This window comes from Lepidochelys kempii, chromosome 2 (assembly GCF_965140265.1).
Source record: "Lepidochelys kempii isolate rLepKem1 chromosome 2, rLepKem1.hap2, whole genome shotgun sequence".
Taxonomy (NCBI): Eukaryota; Metazoa; Chordata; order Testudines; family Cheloniidae; genus Lepidochelys; species Lepidochelys kempii.
In genome coordinates, this window is record NC_133257.1 from 162386351 (window position 1) to 162406456 (window position 20106).

General features: G+C 42.0%; 1 protein-coding gene across 10 annotated transcripts in view; it reads left to right on the forward strand.

Moving 5' to 3' along the window:
* The window catches only part of GALNT1 (polypeptide N-acetylgalactosaminyltransferase 1), a 193818-nt gene extending 187177 nt beyond the window's left edge, over nucleotides 1-6641 (forward strand). For all 10 annotated transcript variants that reach the window (XM_073332672.1, XM_073332679.1, XM_073332671.1 and 7 more), the window contains one exon: nucleotides 4689-6641. In XM_073332672.1, coding sequence (XP_073188773.1) covers nucleotides 4689-4835 — 147 coding nt within the window. In that variant the 3' untranslated portion in view covers nucleotides 4836-6641. The remainder of the gene's footprint in view (nucleotides 1-4688) is intronic.
* The last annotated feature ends 13465 nt before the right edge of the window (nucleotides 6642-20106 follow it).

A 20106-nucleotide genomic window follows, 5' to 3' on the forward strand; every position in this document is an offset into this window, starting at 1 on the left:
TTGACGGGTAGAAGAATCCTCATGACATTTGCACAAGGGTACCCCTCACTCAGCCACCCCCAAACTCTGTAATAATGGATGGATCGCTGTTGGGGTGGGGAGCCCACCTAGACACTCACCCTATTCAAGGCAGGTTGTCTCCTCCTCTTGAGTCCACACTACACATCAGCTTGCTGGAACTCTCAGCAGTCAGAAATGCCTGTATTCACTTCCTCCCACTGATCAGGGGCAAACATAAAGATCATGATGGACAACATGTCATGTATGTTTTACATAAAACTCCAAGGGGGAGCGAGATCACCTTCCCTCTGCGCCAAAGCAAAGAGACTCTGGAATGGTTGTATATGACACCCAATCAATATCTCAGCAGCTTACCTTCTGGGCATACAAAAGACCACAGCAGATGCCCTCAGCAGACATTTCTCCCATGGTCACAAATGGGAGATAAATCCCGCTGTACTCCACTGCATATTTCAGCATTGGGGCATCCTACAGATAGACCTGTTCGACACAGCCAAGAACAAGAAGTTTTCCCAGTTGTGCTCCAGAGTGGCGGTCTGGGAGTCAGCATTCCCTGGGAAATGTCTTTCTCCTCCATTGGAACCAAAGACTCTTGTACACATTTTAACTGATTCCTTTAATATCCAAGCACCGTGCAAGATAAAGAAAAAGCCAAGGTTATTCTTGTAGTTCTGATGTGGCTGAGATGAACATGGTTTCCTTACAGCCAGCTGAATGAGGTATGTCAGCCAGTCACTGTCAAGCATGTTCCCCTTTTCTGCTCTCAAGTCAAGTCCATCTCAATCTCAGGGTTCTCCAGCTCACAGCATGGCTGATAGATGGTTCGAAACAGCCTGTTTTGAGGACATAAAGACAGTGCTGCTGCATAGCCAGAAACAAGCTACTCGTGACACATATATCCAAAAGTGGAAGAGATGTAAACACTTGTGTGACTTGAAACACATTTCTCCTGCATCCTCTCTGCTGTCATTGGTACTAGATTACATCCCGGAGCTAAAAAGGTCAGGCTTATCTCTAAGCTCCATAAAGGTGCCTCACAGCTGTCACAGCCTTCCATAATATGATAAAGGGTTTTTCTGTTTTTGTTCATCCTACAACAAGAAGTTTCTTCAAGGAACTTGATAAGCTCTTCCCACAAATCAGATGTCCCACACCAGCATGGGGCCAACTTTGTACTCATGTCTTGAGACCTTCCTTTAAACCCATGGCCACCTGCTACTTTCTACACCTGTCCATGAAAACTGCATTTCTAGTAGCCATTGCTTCTGCTCAAGGTGGGGGGGGGGCTCTAATAGTGTACCCTCCCTTCAGTCTTTTTTTTTTTTAAAGGATAAGGTCATGCTACTACTGCATCCCAAGTTCCTGCCAAAAATATCTTTAGACTTAGATCAGCGATTCTTTGATAATATTGCCTCCACTTCACTGTGGACACCACCTGGCTCTCCTGGGAGAGTGATCTCTCATGTTAATGTTACAAATATTGACCTCAGTTGTATCCCCAATTGTTTCGTTGTTAGATCTGGGCTCAGATCCTCATTCAGAGGAACAACTGGCTCCAGTTCTGGGTCCAGAACCACAATCTCAGAGAACTCCGTTGGACATGGATTATTGCAGGCATGGATAACTCTGACATCATACCAGAATGACCAAATTGGCAGCACTAGAAAGTGCCTCCCTGACTGAGTGACATCATGCCAAATTGGCAAGAAAAAATGTTCTTTCCTGGATTCCTTGGCTGTATTGGTGGACTCTGGGCCTTCCATACCAACCTCTCTTTAAGATCATGCCTTCTTTCCAGCATCGAACTAGGGACATATTTATGGGTTCATGACCTACAGATTCAAGTTATATGGATCACAGACAACCAGTCTGAGACATTCGGATTCGAGACGTTCATATCTTGTGCTAACAAATCCAGTAACAGGAGATAAGTCCCCCTATTCTTAATGCAAGATGTTTTATATGATGAGGAAAAGAAATTTGAAATTGCTCCACAGACGAATATTTTGCATCAGGATCCTATGGGCAAATCATCTCCAGATGAAAACAGAGTAGCCTCAGCTTCTTCACCTTTGGAGGATGCCATTCAATTGCAGTTAGTCAGAAGAATGTTTTCTACATTAAAATTACCTTCAGTTTTGTTGGAGGAAACTTCACACCCCATCGTTGATATACTTGGAAATACTTCTGCATACCAAGCTTCTCTGCCCTTTTTGGAGGGTTTATGGCAACCAGTTAAATCAATATGGAATGTCCCATCTTCTTGTCAGCCAATGGCAGAAAATGCAGTTATGCTTTACCGGATTCGTACAAGGGATTTTCTTTCTTTCGTGTACAGTCTCGGTAGTGGCCAAAATTTAATGCAAAGATCAAGATGTAGGTATCTGATCGCGGTATGGATCCTGTGTCAGCCCCTATTCAATCTATATTAGAGTACTTGTTACCTTTATAGCATAAGGGTTTATCCGTTGCATTGCTGCTAAGGGTACATTTTAGCTGCAATGGCACTTTACTGATTTACCATCTACTTGTATACGAAATTCTCACATGAGTTTCTAAAGGGTTACTGAACTTTTATCCCCCAGTAAGATATCCGGTTGCAGTACTGTCATGGCTTATGTCTCCAATCTTCAAGCCCTTATCTTGTTGCCTATTTCATCAATCAATTTAAGCTGCTTTTATTATAGCAATACTGTTAGCCAGGAGGGTTAGTGAATTTCGTGCCTTACTGACTGACCCTCCATTTACAAGTTTTTATAAGAGCAAGGTAACTTTGTTCATATCCAAGTTTCATACCAAAAACCATTTAGGAGTTTGTCAATTAGTCCCTTAATCTACCAGTTTTTTTTCCCCAGACATCATTCAAATAAGGGTGAATCAGAGCTACATTGTTTGGATGCATAAAGCATTTTATTGTTTTATCTGGATTGGATTAAGGATTTTTAATCTTCATGCAAATTTTCTTGTATGCTGGTAACTGTAAAAGGAATCCTATTTCCGCACAAACATTATTTAGATGGGTTAGGCAGTGAATAATACAAAGTTATAAAACAGCATCACAATCTCCCCCAGCTCAGCTGAGAGCACATTCTGCTAGAGCAATAGTGGCCTCAGCAGCATGTTTGAAACATGTTCTGCTAATAGAAATTTGGAGAGCAGCCATGTGAAGTTCTATACATACTTACAAACCATTATTTGTTAGATATTGCAACTACATCAGATGCACAGTTTGGTAGATCAGCTCTTCAGTCCTTGTTTACTTTGGACGTCTTACCCACCATCTGGTTTAATATGTGTACTACTGACTAAACTATCCCAAGCTTGGGAATATGCAGAGAACACCTGAAGTTAGTTACTTATAATGGAGGTTCTTCTATATGAACTCTGCTTGTTCATGCGCCCCGCCCTTCTTTCCCCCTTTTGTGGAGTCCTGTCTTCTAGTGGCTTGGCATTAGCAGTGGAAGGAACCAAGGTGATAACCACTGCTGCACCGCCTGTTATAGCCATGCCCTCAGAATGTGCGCAGAGACTCAGGGCAGGGGCAAAGAGGCGCATGAGCATTTGATTATGTACTGCTAGTGGAAGACTACACTGCTCAATGGCACCAGTCAGTGCACTTCACAAAAGTGTGAATATGCAGAGTCCATCTTGAAGAACGTTCCTTACAGGTAAGTAACCTTCATTATTGTCTGATAAAGGTCTCTACTAAGTTGCAGAAAATTGTTCCATTTTGTATAGAAAATCAGTAGTGACCAGTTTCTTCTTCAAACAGACCTTTTTCTTTTGATTAATACCATACAGCTACAGGTAAGCTGCTTCATAACTTTCCCATCTATCCTGACAATACTGTACCTATAGCTTCAATTTCTGCCATTGTTCTTTATTGTGTTTCCCAAATGGTTTCTTTGTTCCTGTTGATTATATTAAAGGCATGGGATCTCAGAAGTCAATGTAGTGGAACAGTGTGAGAGCACACAGATTTTTTTGGTCCCACAGCAATCAGAAATTCACAAAAGTTCCTGGTAGATATTCTAAGTGATCATGGTGGAAATAAAAAAAAATTAAGCTTACAGATAAGCTTAAGAGAACATGTAGATTACTTCCTGAAAGAGTGTTATGCAACTGCTTAAAGATGAAGAGTAAATAAAACTGAGGAAGGATGGTGTGGTTTAAGCACTGGAATGGAACATAGGAGATTTGGGTTACATTCCCAGCCTTAACACCCATTTCATATGTAGCTTCAGGTAACTCCATTCACGTGTATATAATGGTGAGGATAACAATTCTTTTCTCCCATTGTTTTCATCTTTGTCCATTTAGATTAGGCTTTTCACTGCAGGGATTCTCTACATATATGTCAGGGTGTTGCCTAACACAATGGGACCCCTGGGTAGTACCATAATACACATAATTTCTCAAAATTCCATCTAACTCAGTAGTATCTCTTAGTGAGGTAAGTTGCTAGATTCTTAATTTTTTGCCTTTAAATGCAGTGTATTTTATTGAATATTAAATTGTGTTTCAGTGGTAGTCTTTAATACACCTTATTTGAATTGTACTATTACGTTTAGCACAAAATGCTTTTTAGACTCAAAAGAATGAGATTTGTTATTTTCTGCCTGGCCTCTTTCTGTAAAATCTTACTTGTTTCTTTTTCTTTTTCCAAGAAATTAACCCTGTTGCATGTGAACAGTAACCAGTGCCTGGATAAAGCCACTGAAGAAGACAGCCAGGTACCCAGCATTAGGGACTGCAATGGCAGCCGTTCTCAGCAGTGGCTACTTCGCAATGTCACCCTTCCAGAAATATTCTGAGAGGTTTTAAAAAAAGAAAAAGATTGACTGGCCTACCTCGGCAAGTATTTTGGCTGTGTCCTTAAGTAGCAAAAGAAAGATATTTCTGCTCTACAGGATACAAGGGTCATCAGATATTAGAACTCTGACTCTTCTAGCTTTTCAGTAGCTGTGAACCAGCCTTCCTGTATAAGGACGTGAAACTATATACATACTAGTGAAACTGCGCACGCTGATGTTTACAAGTTCGAAGAGAGTGTCTTTCATCAAAGAATCATTCTAGAGAACGTTTGGACAATGGAAACATAATCATTGAAATACGCTCTCTGGAGAGCTGCATATCGTTGTAGTTTGCTTGCACATCAGTAACCTCTGCTGAAAGTGCTGTTGTAATGAAGAGACTTCCACGAGTTTTTTTTTCCTGGTTAGCATTGGTAACCAGCATATTAAATATAGTTACAAAAATAAATGGAACAGAGAGCTGGAGACCACATTCGGTATCACGAAATAAGATTTTTACAGCAAGAAACATGTAAAACAGGATTTAAAGGAAAAGAAATCAGAACTACAAAAAGTACAATTTGTTATAGTAAAGTATCAGATTTATATGTAGATTTTATACCTCAGTGGGGAAAAAAATAACCAGGTCAAGCAATTTTTTCTGTTTTCAGTTGTGTGATAGTTCATGGATTTTTTTTCATGGTGGGTCTGAAATTATTTTGAGAGCAAACAAAATAAGCTTAAGAACAAAAATTTGGCTCTTTGAATGTCAGCTCACTTTTTGTTTTTAATTTGGTTTGTGAGCTGTTGGAATTGTAATGCATCTTTTTATTACTGTCTGAAAACTGGAGGTTTAACATACTGTCTAACTTTTGTCCAGACCTACCATTTCAGTTGTACTTGGGTTGCCAGCTTGTGGACTTTCATGGCCAAACAAAGGATTTTAGTGCATTTTGAACTTAAATTAACTTGACTGATTATGCTTAGTGCCCAAAACTCATACTACTGTACTACAGATTTGTTTTCACAGCAATAAATCTTTTGTTCTTTGTTTGATTTCCACTCATCAGAAAGCCTGCAAAATGATTTATTATTTGGGTAACAGGAGATTGGCATAGCTGAAGGTTTTCTGGAATTTTTTTCACTTCATACTCAGATGTGCTTAATTGTCAAGTGCATACTTAGATTAGATTCTTGAATTGTAATGTTGATCTGCTGCTTTTTTCTAATAAAAACTGAAGAAAAAATGTTAAATTGGCATGGTTTTTAAAGTTAATATAGCCAAAAGCAGTATGACTGTGTACATTACATTAACCTTGCACTTCTGAACTGAATTGCTTTATTTCCTTTAAGTTGAACCTTTCTGGACTAACCTAGTCTTGAAGACAAGCCACAAAATGCTGAGTACTCAGTGAGTTCTCTTTTAAATAGGAAAAAGATTAATACAATGGAGAGGATATTTTTTATAATAAATGTGTCATTGTTTGGCCAATTGTCCTGTGAATCAAATTAAATTTAGACTAAAGCAAAAGATGTTGCAGATGTTGTCTACTGTTGCAGCCACTTTAGGTCGGTATTTATACAGTACTTTAATCAAAGAAATCTATTTTTTTATTATTTCTTTTTTTGCAACCATTCCCGAGAGTGTTCTTACGCACCTTACAATAAATGACCATGGCCCCTGCCTTGAAAAGCTTGCTATCTAATTACAGACATGATTAAACAGAACAGGGAGCAATATTGATAGGGGTTTCAGCAATATTATGCAGTTACTCCACAAAATATAATGCACGGCATGATGAGATAAAATATTATAAAATTCAAAAATATTTCATTGATGTTTTTATTGGTGTTGCTCAAATGTAAAGGAGGGATTTGAATTGTGAAGGTTCTGGCTTTGGTGCATTATGTCTACGTACGTATTCAATATGAAGGAATGACTAAGAAGCAGCCTGGAGATGGTTGTGGGATAATTGGCAAATTGGGCACTGAGGCAAATTGAGACAATGAAGAAGGTATGAGGGTGGTGATGTAATTATTTGTATATTTGGTTGTCATCCTTGCTTTCTAGGAATCGTTTGGATCCTCTCTGACCTTTAAACCTTTCTCAAGCTCCTAATTTAGAAACTGTTGTCTTCTGATTCTACATATTATCCTTCTAATACATAACCAACCACTCCTGCAATTGGTGGCTTCTTCCTTTGTTCTTATTGGTATGTGATAGTCTTTAGGGCATGTTTATTTTTCCTGCAGTCCTGGTCTGGTGAAATCATTTAGCCCAGAAACAATTTCCCAAACTTTGAAAAATTTGACAATAAAAATGTTGTAATGTGCAGTTCAAATAGCCCATGGTATCCAAATAAGGAGGATTTATTTTTAGATTCAGTCAGATGGACCATTCTCCATAAACTTTTATCCAGCAGCTATGGAGGCAGTTTTCAAAGTACTCCATGTGTAAGTGGCCTCATTAGCTCCACCCCTATGCTTTCCCAAACTCCAGAAGTAATTCTCCCCTAGGTAGCATAAAGACAGTTTTCAGTGCTCCTGTCTCTGACAGGAATAACATTAAATTATCTTCAGCTTCTTTCAGCCAAGTGACCACATTGAATTAACCCCCACCCCAGCGTCATTGCATTGGTCACTTAACTTTCACATCTCCTTCAACTGGATTTTTGAACATCTCTGCATTTACAGAAATTATCGAATCATAGAAGTGTAGGGTTGAAAGGGACCTCAAGAGATCATCTATTCCAGCCTTCTGTGCTGAGGCAGGATCAAGTATACCTAGACCATCCCTGACAGATGTGTGTCCAACCTGTTATTAAAAATCTCCAATGATAAGCATTATATAACCTCCATAGGTAATCCTATCCTTATAGTCAGACAGTTTTTCCTACTATCTAACCTAGATTTCCCCTTGCTGCAGAGTAAGCTGATTGCTTCTTATCTTGCCTTGTCAGTTTTCTGATTCTGCAAACATGCACAATGTTTTTCTCTCTTCACAGCACAGACTCCCTTGCTGTGTGACTGAGTGCTCTGCTCTACTATCCAACATCAGTTGGTTTCCAGTAGATACCCTCTCTCTCCCCCAAAATTAAAAGTTTCCTTCAGTTGCAGGCTCCTCTCTGCTCAGATCTGATGCTGAAAAAGAACCAAGCTGCCTCCATTCAGCATCCATGGAACAGGGATGTAAGGAGAAAAGCTGAATTAGGAGGAAATGTGAGTAGTTTGGTTTTGGAGAGAATGAGTTAAAATGGTGTCTGACTTGTCTTTCTGTTGCACAGCTTCATTCATTACTAATGGGTTTATGTCCCCCACCACTGCAATTTGGAGGCAGTCCACTGTTGTTGCTGGATGCTCCAGGGCTTAAGCTCCGCCCTTCAGCTGAGGCCATCAAATTTCCCGTTTCTGGCAGTGGAGCGAGTTGGCGGTTGTTTCTTGCAACCATTTTGTTTTTAAAACCTTTATTTCTTTTTGTGCAGTTGTGAGTTATCTTCTTCCTACTCATCCTCCCCTGGATCAGGTAATTTCACCCTTCCAGAAATATTCTGGCAGGGGGTTTCAACTACCTGGATCTGCCTCTGCACTGCCTCCCTGCCAGAGTCCACTGCCCCACTCAGGCCTGGCAGAGCTGTCCTGTAAACACCTGGTTTAAATCTTGGAAGTGTTCCCTATTTGAAGCAGCTCTGAAGAGAGTAAATTATGCCCCATCTGTCCCAGACAGCTGACTCTTGCACTGAATGGGTACAATGCTCAGAGTCAGACTACCATGTCAGGTGCCATCCATTCCCCATGGAGCTGTGACTCCAATGCAGAAAAGCATGATTAGAAATTTCTGAACTTTCCAGGAGAGAGTAAGGATGAGAAGGAATTTAGGTCTCACAGGACCTGGGCTGGAGGAGGGCGGGGGCGGGGGGTTAAAAATCTGAAAAGACTAGTCTTTTTCTCCCTGCCTCCCTCCCTCCATCCCTCCCCCCACCCCACGGTCCCCCAGATGCTGAAGTGGGTCCTCAGCTCGCTGAGAAAAGAAGGCAGGGCTCCTGCTCAGTTCCCTTTCCTCCCACTATGATACTCAGAGATAAATCTTGCAAACCAGGTCCCCAAAACAGAAAAGCAAGTGTCCTTCATAAGGCACCAATTCATATTTTAAATGAACAAGTAGTTCAGGGGTTAAACCAGTTCTCTTTTGCCTTCTCCACCTGAGAGAGCGTTTGCTGGGGCTTGTCTTCTAACAGACTCATGCAGTTCTCTGCATCATACTCACCACCTCTCCCTGACCCTGCAGCATGTCTGGGCATGCAGAAAAGTCTGTTCCTCCTGTGCAGCCCTGCCTTAGGCTGCAGCCTGATGGGAATTATGTCTGTCTGGCTTTCAACACAAGGACCTTGACTCTGCCAGGAAAGTCGCTTAGATTTCAGGCAGTATCAAAATGGGAATTGTGTCCTCTGATCATCCTTGCTTTGCCAGGAAAAAGGGGCTCAGATTCTGATAGGCAGGAAAGAGTCTCTTTCTGCACCTTCCCCACTTCACGTTAAAGCCTTAGGAGCACTTCAGGCCATCTGTGATGCGAACAGAGGATTCTGAGGATTCCACTCCCCACAAAGCTGCGCCATCATGGGGTTACAGAGAAGTGAGAAATCCCTTCCCATTTTCAAATGATCCTGATTGACTGAGTAATGCTCTGAATGATAGAATAGGTTACTCCTACAGTACATATTTGGGTACTCATGATTTTATATACCTCTATCATATCCCTTCTTAGTCTCCTCTTTTTCCAAGCTGAAAAGTCCTAGCCTCTTTAATCTCTCCTCATACAGGACCCATTCCAAACTCCTAATCATTTTAGTTGCCCTTTTCTGAACCTTTTCTAATGCCAGTATATCTTTTTTGAGATGAGGGGACCATATCTGTATGCAGTATTCAAGATGTGGGCGTACCATGGATTTATATAAGGGCAATAAAATATTCTCCGTCTTATTCTCTGTCCCTTTTTCATGATTCCTAACATCCAATTTGCTTTTTTGACTGTCGCTGCACACTGCGTGGATGTCTTCAGAGAACTATCCACGATGACTTGAAGATCTTTCTCCTGATTAGTTGTAGCTAAATTAACCCCCATCATATTGTATGTATAGCTGGGGTTATTTTTTTCCAATGTGCATTACTTTATCCACATTAAATTTCATTTGCTATTTTGTTGCCCAATCACTTAGTTTTGTGAGATCTTTTTGAAGTTCTTCACAGTCTGCTTTGGTCTTAGTTATCTTGAGCAGTTTAGCATCATCTGCAAACTTTGCCACCTCACTGTTTACCCCTTTCTCCAGATCATTTATGAATAAGTTGAATAGGATTGGTTCCTAGGGCTGACCCTTGGGGAACACCACTAGTTACCCCTCTTCATTCTGAAAATTCACCATTTATTCCTTCCCTTTGTTCCCTGTCTTTTAACCAGTTCTCAATCCACGAAAGGATCTTCCCTCTTCTCCCATGATAACTTAATTTACGTAAGAGCCTTTGGTGAGGGACCTTGTCAAAGGCTTTCTGGAAATCTAAGTACACTATGTCCACTGGATCCCCCTTGTCCATATGTTTGTTGACCCCCTCAAAGAACTCTAATAGACTGGTAAGACATGATCTCCCTTTAGAGAAACCATGTTGACTTTTGTGCGATAATTTATTCTTGTGTGTCTGACAATTTTTTTTCTTTACTATTGTTTCAACTAATAGCAATCACTCATCCTGACGGGCTATATTGTACATCCAAATTTAAGGTGAGGCGCTATTGGGGGAACATTAAAGAAATGAATAGCTGAGATTACAGAGAGGCTTTGCTGTCAAAGCCAGCAGAGCAATCCATTCTTTGCTACCAACCCCAAGCGTATCCAAGAAAGGACTTTTACCCTAGCATAGGGAAAAATCTGTAGCAGAAGCTTCCAAAGAAAACTAGATACATTTCCCTCAAAACCAATAAAATCCTCAGTATGACACACACTGTTTGTGTACGAGAGCTCTCGGTTTCTGTACAACTCTCTTCCTTCTGATATACCCTCTACCACCAGTCTCTTAAGACTCTGGGTGCAGTCACGGTATGACACAGGTCACACGTTATGCACCTATTCCCATGCATAGACAACATGTCAATCAGTACACTGTCCAGAGAAACAAAGACCCCGTTAATAAAAGAACAGCTGCTGGAAAGGATTCATAGCCACCAGTTCTTCAATATCAAGATGACCTTTTTATCTGAGTGCTGAGAATTGTTCACCTATAGGTCAAAATAGATATAGCTATTGCCTTAATTTTACCACAGTGGTAAAGATTTGCCAAGATCCAAAACTTAATTGCATCGTTCCCAAAGGGTCATCAGGAGCTAATTATCTCCAATGGCAGGGATTGCTGGTGCCATGCATCGACTTCATCCCCTGAGTGGGTTTCTCAAAATACACCTCTTGAAATTCCTTCTAAAGACCTAGCAGTTGATGTAGTGCAAAATTAGATGTCATTCTCAGTTCACATCAAAAACCCCCTTTGTGGGCAGGTAAATACAAACAATACATAGAATGTCAATCTAACTTTCACTGTAGATCCTTGCATACTCTCTATGGAAGCAAGTATAGTTGGAAGACAAATCTCTTAGAACAAATCCTTTTCAGTTGACACCTGTATCAGGGTATACCTCTTCTAAAAATAAACATACACAAATATGGCCATGTGGAATTGGAATAGTGGTCTTGGGCTGCAGGGTTGTTTCATTGCAGTGTAGACTTCTGGGATCGGGCTGGAGCCTGGACTCTAGAACCTTGAGGGATGGGAGGGTCCCATAGCTCGGGCTCCAGCCGAAGCCCGAAAGTTTACACAGCAATGGAATAGCACCACAAGCCCAAGTTGGCTGGCATGGGCCAGCCAAGGGTTTTTCTTTGCTGTGTAGTAGATATACCCTTGAGGTACAAGATTCTCCTTGGGAATGGAAATAATGTCCTAGGCAGGGAAGAATCTGCTACCTGTCTAGACAATGCATGTTCAGGATACAGAAAAGAAGAAACAGGAGAGTTGTGGTCCTCCTAATCGTCCTTTGACCCAGAAAGCACTTTGGACTTGGTACTCAAGGACCTCACATTGTACCTTGAGTACCAAGTACCTGCAGAAAATAACCAGATCTCTTGAAACAGGACTCATTCATTCAGATCAGGAATAGCCTGGGCATCAGAAAAGAAGTGTAGTTCAGCATGGATTCTCCATTAACCTTGGATATAGTTTGGTGTTCGTACAGAATTCGATTTCATGCATTGATCTGGTCAAATCTATGTTTCTGGTGTGAAGTGAATCAGAAAACTTTTTGGGGCCGGGACTGTTTCGTTTATGCAGTACCCAGCACAATGGGGCCTGATCTCTAGATGCTATTGTAATAAGAATAATATAATCCAAAATTCTAGTGATCTAGAGTTTCTCCACAAGGTTTGATTGGAGTTCTACAACCAAACACCTTAGAAACATGGGTACCAGCCAGTGCAGCATTTTGTAGACAGGCACATTGGATTCTCAATTTGAGTACCAAGTTTAATCATAATGACAAATTAGACAAGCTCAGAGCTGGCCTTTCCAGTGACCATTACCTCTGAATGCCAAGTTTTAGGATGTGTTCCTATATCCATACGAGAACCACCTTGCTTTTGTGATGCGGAAAAGGTATTCTTATAGCTCCAGAAATCTTTTTGTTCAAGGTAAGTTCCTCTTTTCACAGTTCCTGGGAAATAGTTCTCCATTTTGTTTTAATTGTTGAAAGGCTGTGGCATTCCTAGAGCTCTGAAGATTTTCCTCAAGCATATGGAGTTACATATGCCAGTTGCACCCTGTTTATCTCATTCTGTCCAAAATGTGTCAAGGTCTTATCTCCTCAAGGTTGCTGCAGGCAAGATGTTAAAATCCTGCAGCAGTTGGCCTGCTAGACATCTGGGAAACTTCACAGAAGTCCATGGAGGCACTGGGCAGGGGCAAAAGTGTATGAGCTTCATCTAAGGAAAATTTGCAAAGTAAGTTTTTCATAGGACAGTGCTACTGGGTTGGTTCCCACATAAGTCCTTCGTTCATAAAGCTCTTGTTTTTATATGGGGGAACTTCCATTCCTGCCTATTGTTCTACTGTAATAATTAAACTCTGCTCATGCTTGCCCTCCCTGTCTCTGCTGTTCACTGGTTACTAATTCTCTTTAATGAATGAGGAGAGAAACTGTGCAACAGAATCAGACATTTCTGACCTGATTTTCTTTCTGGTAACAGCTTATCTTCAAATTCAACTCATTCTGGTAGCCTGGTGAGCAACCAGAATATAAATAGATTTTTTTTTCTAAATGGACACTTAGACATATATTGATTTAAGGTTAATTTAATCCATTATATCAAGTTGTGTTAAGGCTAATAATTGGTTGCTGGAGTGTTTCTACAACTGTGAAATATGGTAGTCACTGTACAAACCTCTTCTGATGGCCTGAGCTGAAAGGTAGCGCTTAGTGCCGGAGCCTCATCAACTTTAGACCATCTCCAGATTCCATAGGGTTGGGGGCATTAGCCCTTGAGTAATGAATTAGAGAGAAGGTCCTACCAAGAAAAGGATCACACAAATTTCTCATTCTTGCAGATTGTTTACATTGCTCCAGCATGAACCCATACTGTTCTTTTATTTCCAATCCGCCCCTCCCCGCCCCCACTCTAACTGGGCTGTTCCATCATGCCAGTCTCACCTTTCATTTTCTGAGATCTTTTTGGGCTTTTTACTCAGCTGAAGAGTGTCTCTTTGTAATATAGTTATTGGATAATTGCATGGTACTGTATCTTACTGGTCATTTCTAGTATGTTTAGAACCCAAATAGAGTACTGTAAATCCCATTATAAAAATTCCATTACCCACATGCGTGCACGCAGCATTGAACAAGTGTTTTATAAACCAAAGCTACCCCCTTTTACAGATCGTTTATTATAGGTGTGAACATAAATTGTGTTTTAACAGCTTCATTTTTTATGATACATTCTACAAAGTGCTTAGCAATCACTTTTAATCCAGATCATTGTTAAAATGAAATGGATTTAAACAGAGAAATCCAACATAATTCAGAGAGAACTCAGTTTTTATAACTAATTTATAATGCAGAGCCAAACTTCTGCAGAATGCTTCTAGTCTATAATCACGCCAAGCAAATTCAAATATTCAAATTGAAATATGTTAAATCTCTGACAAAATATCACACACGTTTTCCTTCCTCAGCCATGTTTTCACCTCAGGAAAGGTGGATATAAGGACCGGTCTACATTGAAAAGTTAGGTCAACCCAGCTTCATCGCTATGAGGTGTGAAAAATCCACACCCCTGAATGATCTAGTTTTGGTGACCTAGTGTAAACAGCGCTAGGTTGACAGAAGAATTCTTCCATCAACCTAGCTACTGCCTCTTGGGGAGGTGGGTTAACTGCAGCAACAGGATAACTCCTCCCACCTCAATAGTGAGGGTCTGCGTTAGAGCGCTGCAGCAGTGCTGCTGTAGCATTCTAAGTGTATTCATCTGCCGAGTAAATGTCAGCAGAATCTTTCTAGGCGAGATTTACTGGCCACATTTACTTTCATCTCATAAAGATTATGAGGGAGCAAAAAGGGTTGCTATCTTAGCATGATGTAATAAAAGTGCTAGTGAATGTTTACGAAAGCTTATGCTCAAATAAATTTGTTAGTCTCTATGGTGCCACGAGTACTCCTGTTCTTTCTGTGGATACAGACTAACACGGCTGCTACTCTGAAACCTGTTTAATCATTGTAATTCATAGAGTGAATTTTAACACCTTTAACTTCTCTGCATACCATCTAAACCTTATCAGCTGTATTACAGATTTTTAGGATCGGATTGGAATCCTAAACTCTGAAGCGGATTGATCAAACAAATTTATATGACGTCCGTCACTTACTCGGCTGCTGTCCCATCCTTTTTCTTGCTGTGTGTTTCTTTCATAACTTCAAATCACAGTAGGCAAAATAATGGTAAAAATAGTCCCCTGACTTCTGTGTTCAATTCCAAGCCCATGGAGCTAAACAGGAGAGAACTGTTTTTACCTGCTTGTTGATTAAAATAACCTGTCTATTACAAACATATGTAGCACATTCAGCTAAATGCAGCCATGATGTTCTGTGAAAGGTACGTACTGTGAGATGCACTGAACAGCCTTGTAGTCCTTCTGTATGTCTCAACCTCTCTTCTAAGCCTTCTTAGCTAGAGAATAGAAGTCAGGTAATATCTAGAACTTCTGGAGAACAGAAAACCAAACTAAAATTAACCCAGTTGTATGACTAAATGGAATCCTTGGTGGTGGCTGACTGCATGCAAATGAAAGCAAATCCTCAAAATAGTTTTGTTTTCTTAAAATTTCAGAGAACATCTAAGTTCATCCCTGTACATCCTGATTACAATTCATGCAGCTATACCAACTCAAAACAATTCTACAAGGTGATGCAATTCCATAATCTGTGGTATCTGAAGCTGTCTCTTGAGTGTAGGATAATTCCATCTATTCTTTGCGGTAAGCGTAGTTCAGTAAAAGCTGTTTTATCTGGCATTTTAGGGGAATGGAGGTTGCCAGTAAGTGAAAACCCAAGATATGTCCATTCCTTGAATACTGGGTCCAGTTCTGGCCACCCTATCTCAAAAAAGATATATTAGAATTAGAAAAGGTACAGAGAAGGGCAACAAAAATGATTTGGAGTATGGAACAGCTTCCATCTGAAGAGGGATTAAAAAGCTTAAACTGTTCGGTTTAGAAAAGAGACTAGGTCTGTAAAATCGCGAATGGTGTGCAGAAAGTGGATAAGGAAGTATTATTTAACCCTTTACATAACACAAGAACCAGAGGTCACCCAATGAAATTAATAGGCAGCACATTTAAAACAAACATAAGGAAGTACTTCTTCACACAGCGCACAATCAACCTGTGGAACTCATTGCCAGGGGATGTTGTGAAGGCCAAAAGCATAACTAGGTTCAATAGATAAGTTCATGGAGGATAAGCAGGGATGCAGTCCCATGCTCTGTGTTCCTAAACCTCTCACTAGCAGAAGCTGAGACTGGACAACCAGGGATGGATCACTTGATGATTGTCCTGTTTTGTTCATTCCCTCAAAAGCATCTGGCATTGGCCACTGTTGGAAGACCGGACACTGCACTAGATGCACCATTTGGTTTGACCCAGAATGGCCATTCTTATGTTCTTGTGTTCAGAATTCTAACAGAGTAGTGAAATATAGTTTATACAGTAGCTCTGGCCATGTCCTAATCTCGTGTCTGAATCCAGATTTCAGTTAATCATTCAAATCATTACTGTTCAGATGTTCCATCTGCTAGTTACCATCCTGCACTGGGACCTTTGCCATTTGGCTAAAGATGGTTGAGGCACTGGTGTCTAACAGCCAATGATACTGGGGTTAAAGATATTCTTTCTTTCAAGAGGATTTACCGCCACTTCCTTTAAAATCATAGAAATATGTTTCTTCCACAAACTCACTGCTGGCAAAGAAAAGCATCGTCACCACCCAACTTTCCAAGAAAAATGGTTGGGTTGGTATCCAAGCCACAGGAAGTGAGCACAAGTCCAGCACGCATTGCTGTGGGGAGCTCAGAATTAGAAATATTCAGACTGAGGAATTTGAAACATCAGATTGGGCTGCAATCTTCGTGACTGCACAGTGGAGGTTTGGATCAGCTGGAAAATCCAAAATATCTTGTTGTAAGCCCGCAAAACCCAGAAAAAATAATTTCTTAGCAAGTGCTATTGGCATTGGTGTGAATGACTTGATTAACAATTGAATTTGACTGTGACTGAAAGACATGACCAAATATTGCAGAAACACTACTCTGGTAGTCTCAGGTAGCTTATTAGTGGGCAAGCACCACCACTGCTAATACTGACGTGTTCTAGAATAGCAGGCTACAGTGAGAACAAACAGACACCAAAGTTAATCACTATGATTATAATAGTCTATAGAGATGATGATTATCACCTGTGATACACAGGTCTCCTGGCCTGCAACATCTCTTGAAGTTTGATCGCCTACATGTTTGGAGTGAAAACAGAACATTTGCATTCATAGGGCAGGAACCCTATCCCAGTACTGAAATTGAAAATCTAGTATCCCTAAAATCAATGAGATTAGGTCGCACATGTGGTCCCACTCAAGTGCAGTTATATTAACATGATGGATAAACTAGAGGCAAGTCTCAAAGCAGACAGTGCAGTTTGACTGGTAGCCGTAGTCGTCGACATAGTCCAGGGTGCTCTTTTAACTGACCTCTATGAGGTCGGGGCGCCTGGGCAAACATGGGAGTGATTCAGCCAGGTCATTTCCCTTTTAAGTTGTCTCATGGCGATTCAGTCCTACCGGCAGTGCACTGTCCTTTAATCAGCAGCCAGCAGAAGACGATGGCCAGCAGTCATACTGCACCGTCTTCTGCTGAGCACCCAGGAGATGACGATGGCTAGCGGTCGTACTGCACTGTCTGCTGCCAGCAAGATGTATAAAGATAGATGAAATGGATCAAAACAAGAAATAGACCAGATTTGTTTTGTATTAATTTTCTCCTCCCTCCCTCCATGAAATCAACAGCCTGCTAAACCCAATTTTGAGTTCTATCCTTGAGGGGGCCATTCTGTTTCTCGCAAAGCCACCCCCTTTGTTGATTTTAATTCCCTGTAAGCCATGTTGTTGGTCTCCCCTCCCTCCATCAGAGCAACGGCAAACTATCGTTTCACGCCCTTTTCCCTGGATTGCCCGAGCAGGAGCAGATGCCATAGCACAGCAAGCATGGAGCCCGTTCAGCTCACCACAGCAGTTATGACCATTGTAAACACCCCACACATTATTGTGCAATGTATGCAGAACCAGCACCTGAAAAACCAGGTGAGGAGGCGAAGACAGCGCAGTGATGAGGACATGAACACACTTTTATCTAAAACCGCGTTCCCACGCAATTTGGAGATCATGGTGTTAATGGGGCAGGCTCATGCTGTGGAACACCAATCCTGGGCCTGGGAAACAAGCACAGAGTGGTGGGACCACATAGTGTTGCAGGTCTGGAATTATTCCCAGGGGCTCCAAAACTTTCGCATGGGTAAGGGCACTTTCATGGAACTTTGACTTGCTTTCCCCTGCCCTGAAGCACAGGAATACCAAGATGAGAGCAGCCCTCACAGTTCACAAGTGAGTGGCAATAGCCCTGTGGAAGCTTGCAACGCCAGACAGCTACTGGTCAGTCGGTAATCAATTTGGAGTGGGCAAGTCTACTGTGGGGGTTGTTGTGATGCAAGTAGCCAACGCAATCATTGAGCTGCTGCTATCAAAGGTAGTGACTCTGGGAAATGTGCAGGTCATAGCGGATGGTTTTGCTGCAATGGGATTCCCTAACTGTGGTTGGGCTATAGACGGAATGCATATCCCTATCTTGGGACTGGAGCACCAGGGCAGCCAGTACATAAACCACAAGGGGTACTTTTCAATGGTGCTGCAAGCACTGGTGGATCACAAGGGACGTTTCACCAACATCAATGTGGGATGGCTGGGAAACGTTCATGACGCTCGCATCTTCAGGAACTCTGGTCTGTTTAAACTGCAGGAAGGGATTTACTTCCCAGACCAGAAAATAACTGTTGGGGATGTTGAAATGCCTATAGTTATCCTTGGGGACCCAGCCTACCCCTTAATGCCCTGGCTCATGAAGCTGTACACAGGCACCCTGGACAGTAGTCAGGAGCTGTTCAACTATAGGCTGAGCAAGTGCAGAATGGTTGTAAAGTGGGATTTGGACATTTAAAGGATCGCTGGCGCAGTTTACTGACTCGCTCAGACCTCAGCGAAACCAATAATCCCATTGTTATTGCTGCTTGCTGTGTGCTCCACAATATCTGTGAGAGTAAGGGGGAGACGTTTATGGCAGGGTGGGAGGTTGATGCAAATCACCTGGCCGCTGAATACGCGCAGCCTGCCACCAGGGCAGTTAGAAGAGCACAGCAGGAAGCGGTGTGCATCAGAGAAGCTTTGAAAACCAGTTTCATGACTGGCCAGGGTACTGTGACACTTCTTTGTTTCTCCTTGATGAAAACCCGCCCCTTTGGTTGACTAATTCCCTGTAAGCCACCCACTCTCCCGCCTTTGATCACAGCTTGCTTGCACAGGAAATAAAGTCACTATCATTTAAAAAACATGTATTCTTTATTAATTGATTATAAACATAGGGAGATAACTCACAAGGTAGCCTTGGGGGAGGAGGGAAGGAAAGGGCCACTTCAAAACTTGTTGAATGCCAGCCTTCTGTTGCTTGGGCTGTCCACTGGGGTGGAGAGGTTGGGTGCCCGGAGCCTCCCACCCCGCGTTCTTGGGCATCTGGGTGAGGAGGCTATGGAACTTTGGGGAGGAGGGAAGGCGGTTAAACAGGGGCTGCAGCGGCAGTCTGTGATCCTGCTGCCATTCATGAACCTCCACCAGATGCCGGAGCATGTCCGTTTGATCCTGCAGTAGCCCCAGCGTTTCCTCATGCCTCCTCTGATCTTCCTGCCACCACCTCTCCTCAAGTTCATCGGCCATCATGCTGTACTCTGCTATTGTGTCCCTCCCCGTAGCTCTGTCAGTGCCAGACGACTGCATGAGCTCAGAGAACATGTCATCGTGCGTGCGTTTTTTTCACCGCCTTATCTGAGATAGCCTTTGGGACGGAGGAGGGAGGCTTGAAACATTTGCAGCTGCTGGAGGAAAAAAGGGAGTGAAGGATTTTAAAAGATACATTTTACAGAACAATGGCTATACTCTTTCACGGTCAACAACACTATTCACATTACATAGCACATGTGATTTTGGTACGAGGTCGCATTTTGCATCTTATATTGAGTGCCTGTGGCTTTGGTGTTAGAGATCACACACGCAGTGCCGGGCAACAGAATTCGGCTTGCAGGTGGCCATGGTAAGCCGTATTCTTTCGGCTTCTGCAACCTTCATAACAGCAGCCCCCTCCTTTCCCATACCAAGCAAAGCCCGTTAAGTTGGCCATTTAGTGCTGCAGTTTTCCTGTTAATGTGCAGCAGCAGAAACCAAACTAATTCCCTCCCCCCATCCAATTCTCTGGGATGATCGCTTTTACCCTCCCCCCACCGCCTGGCTGGTATCAGGGAAGATCACTGCTAGCCAAACGCTAACAGCTCAGCGCCAATGGTCCCCCCTCCCACCACGTGCCTAACTGCGGGGAGGATTTCTTTTCAGCCACAGGCAAACAAC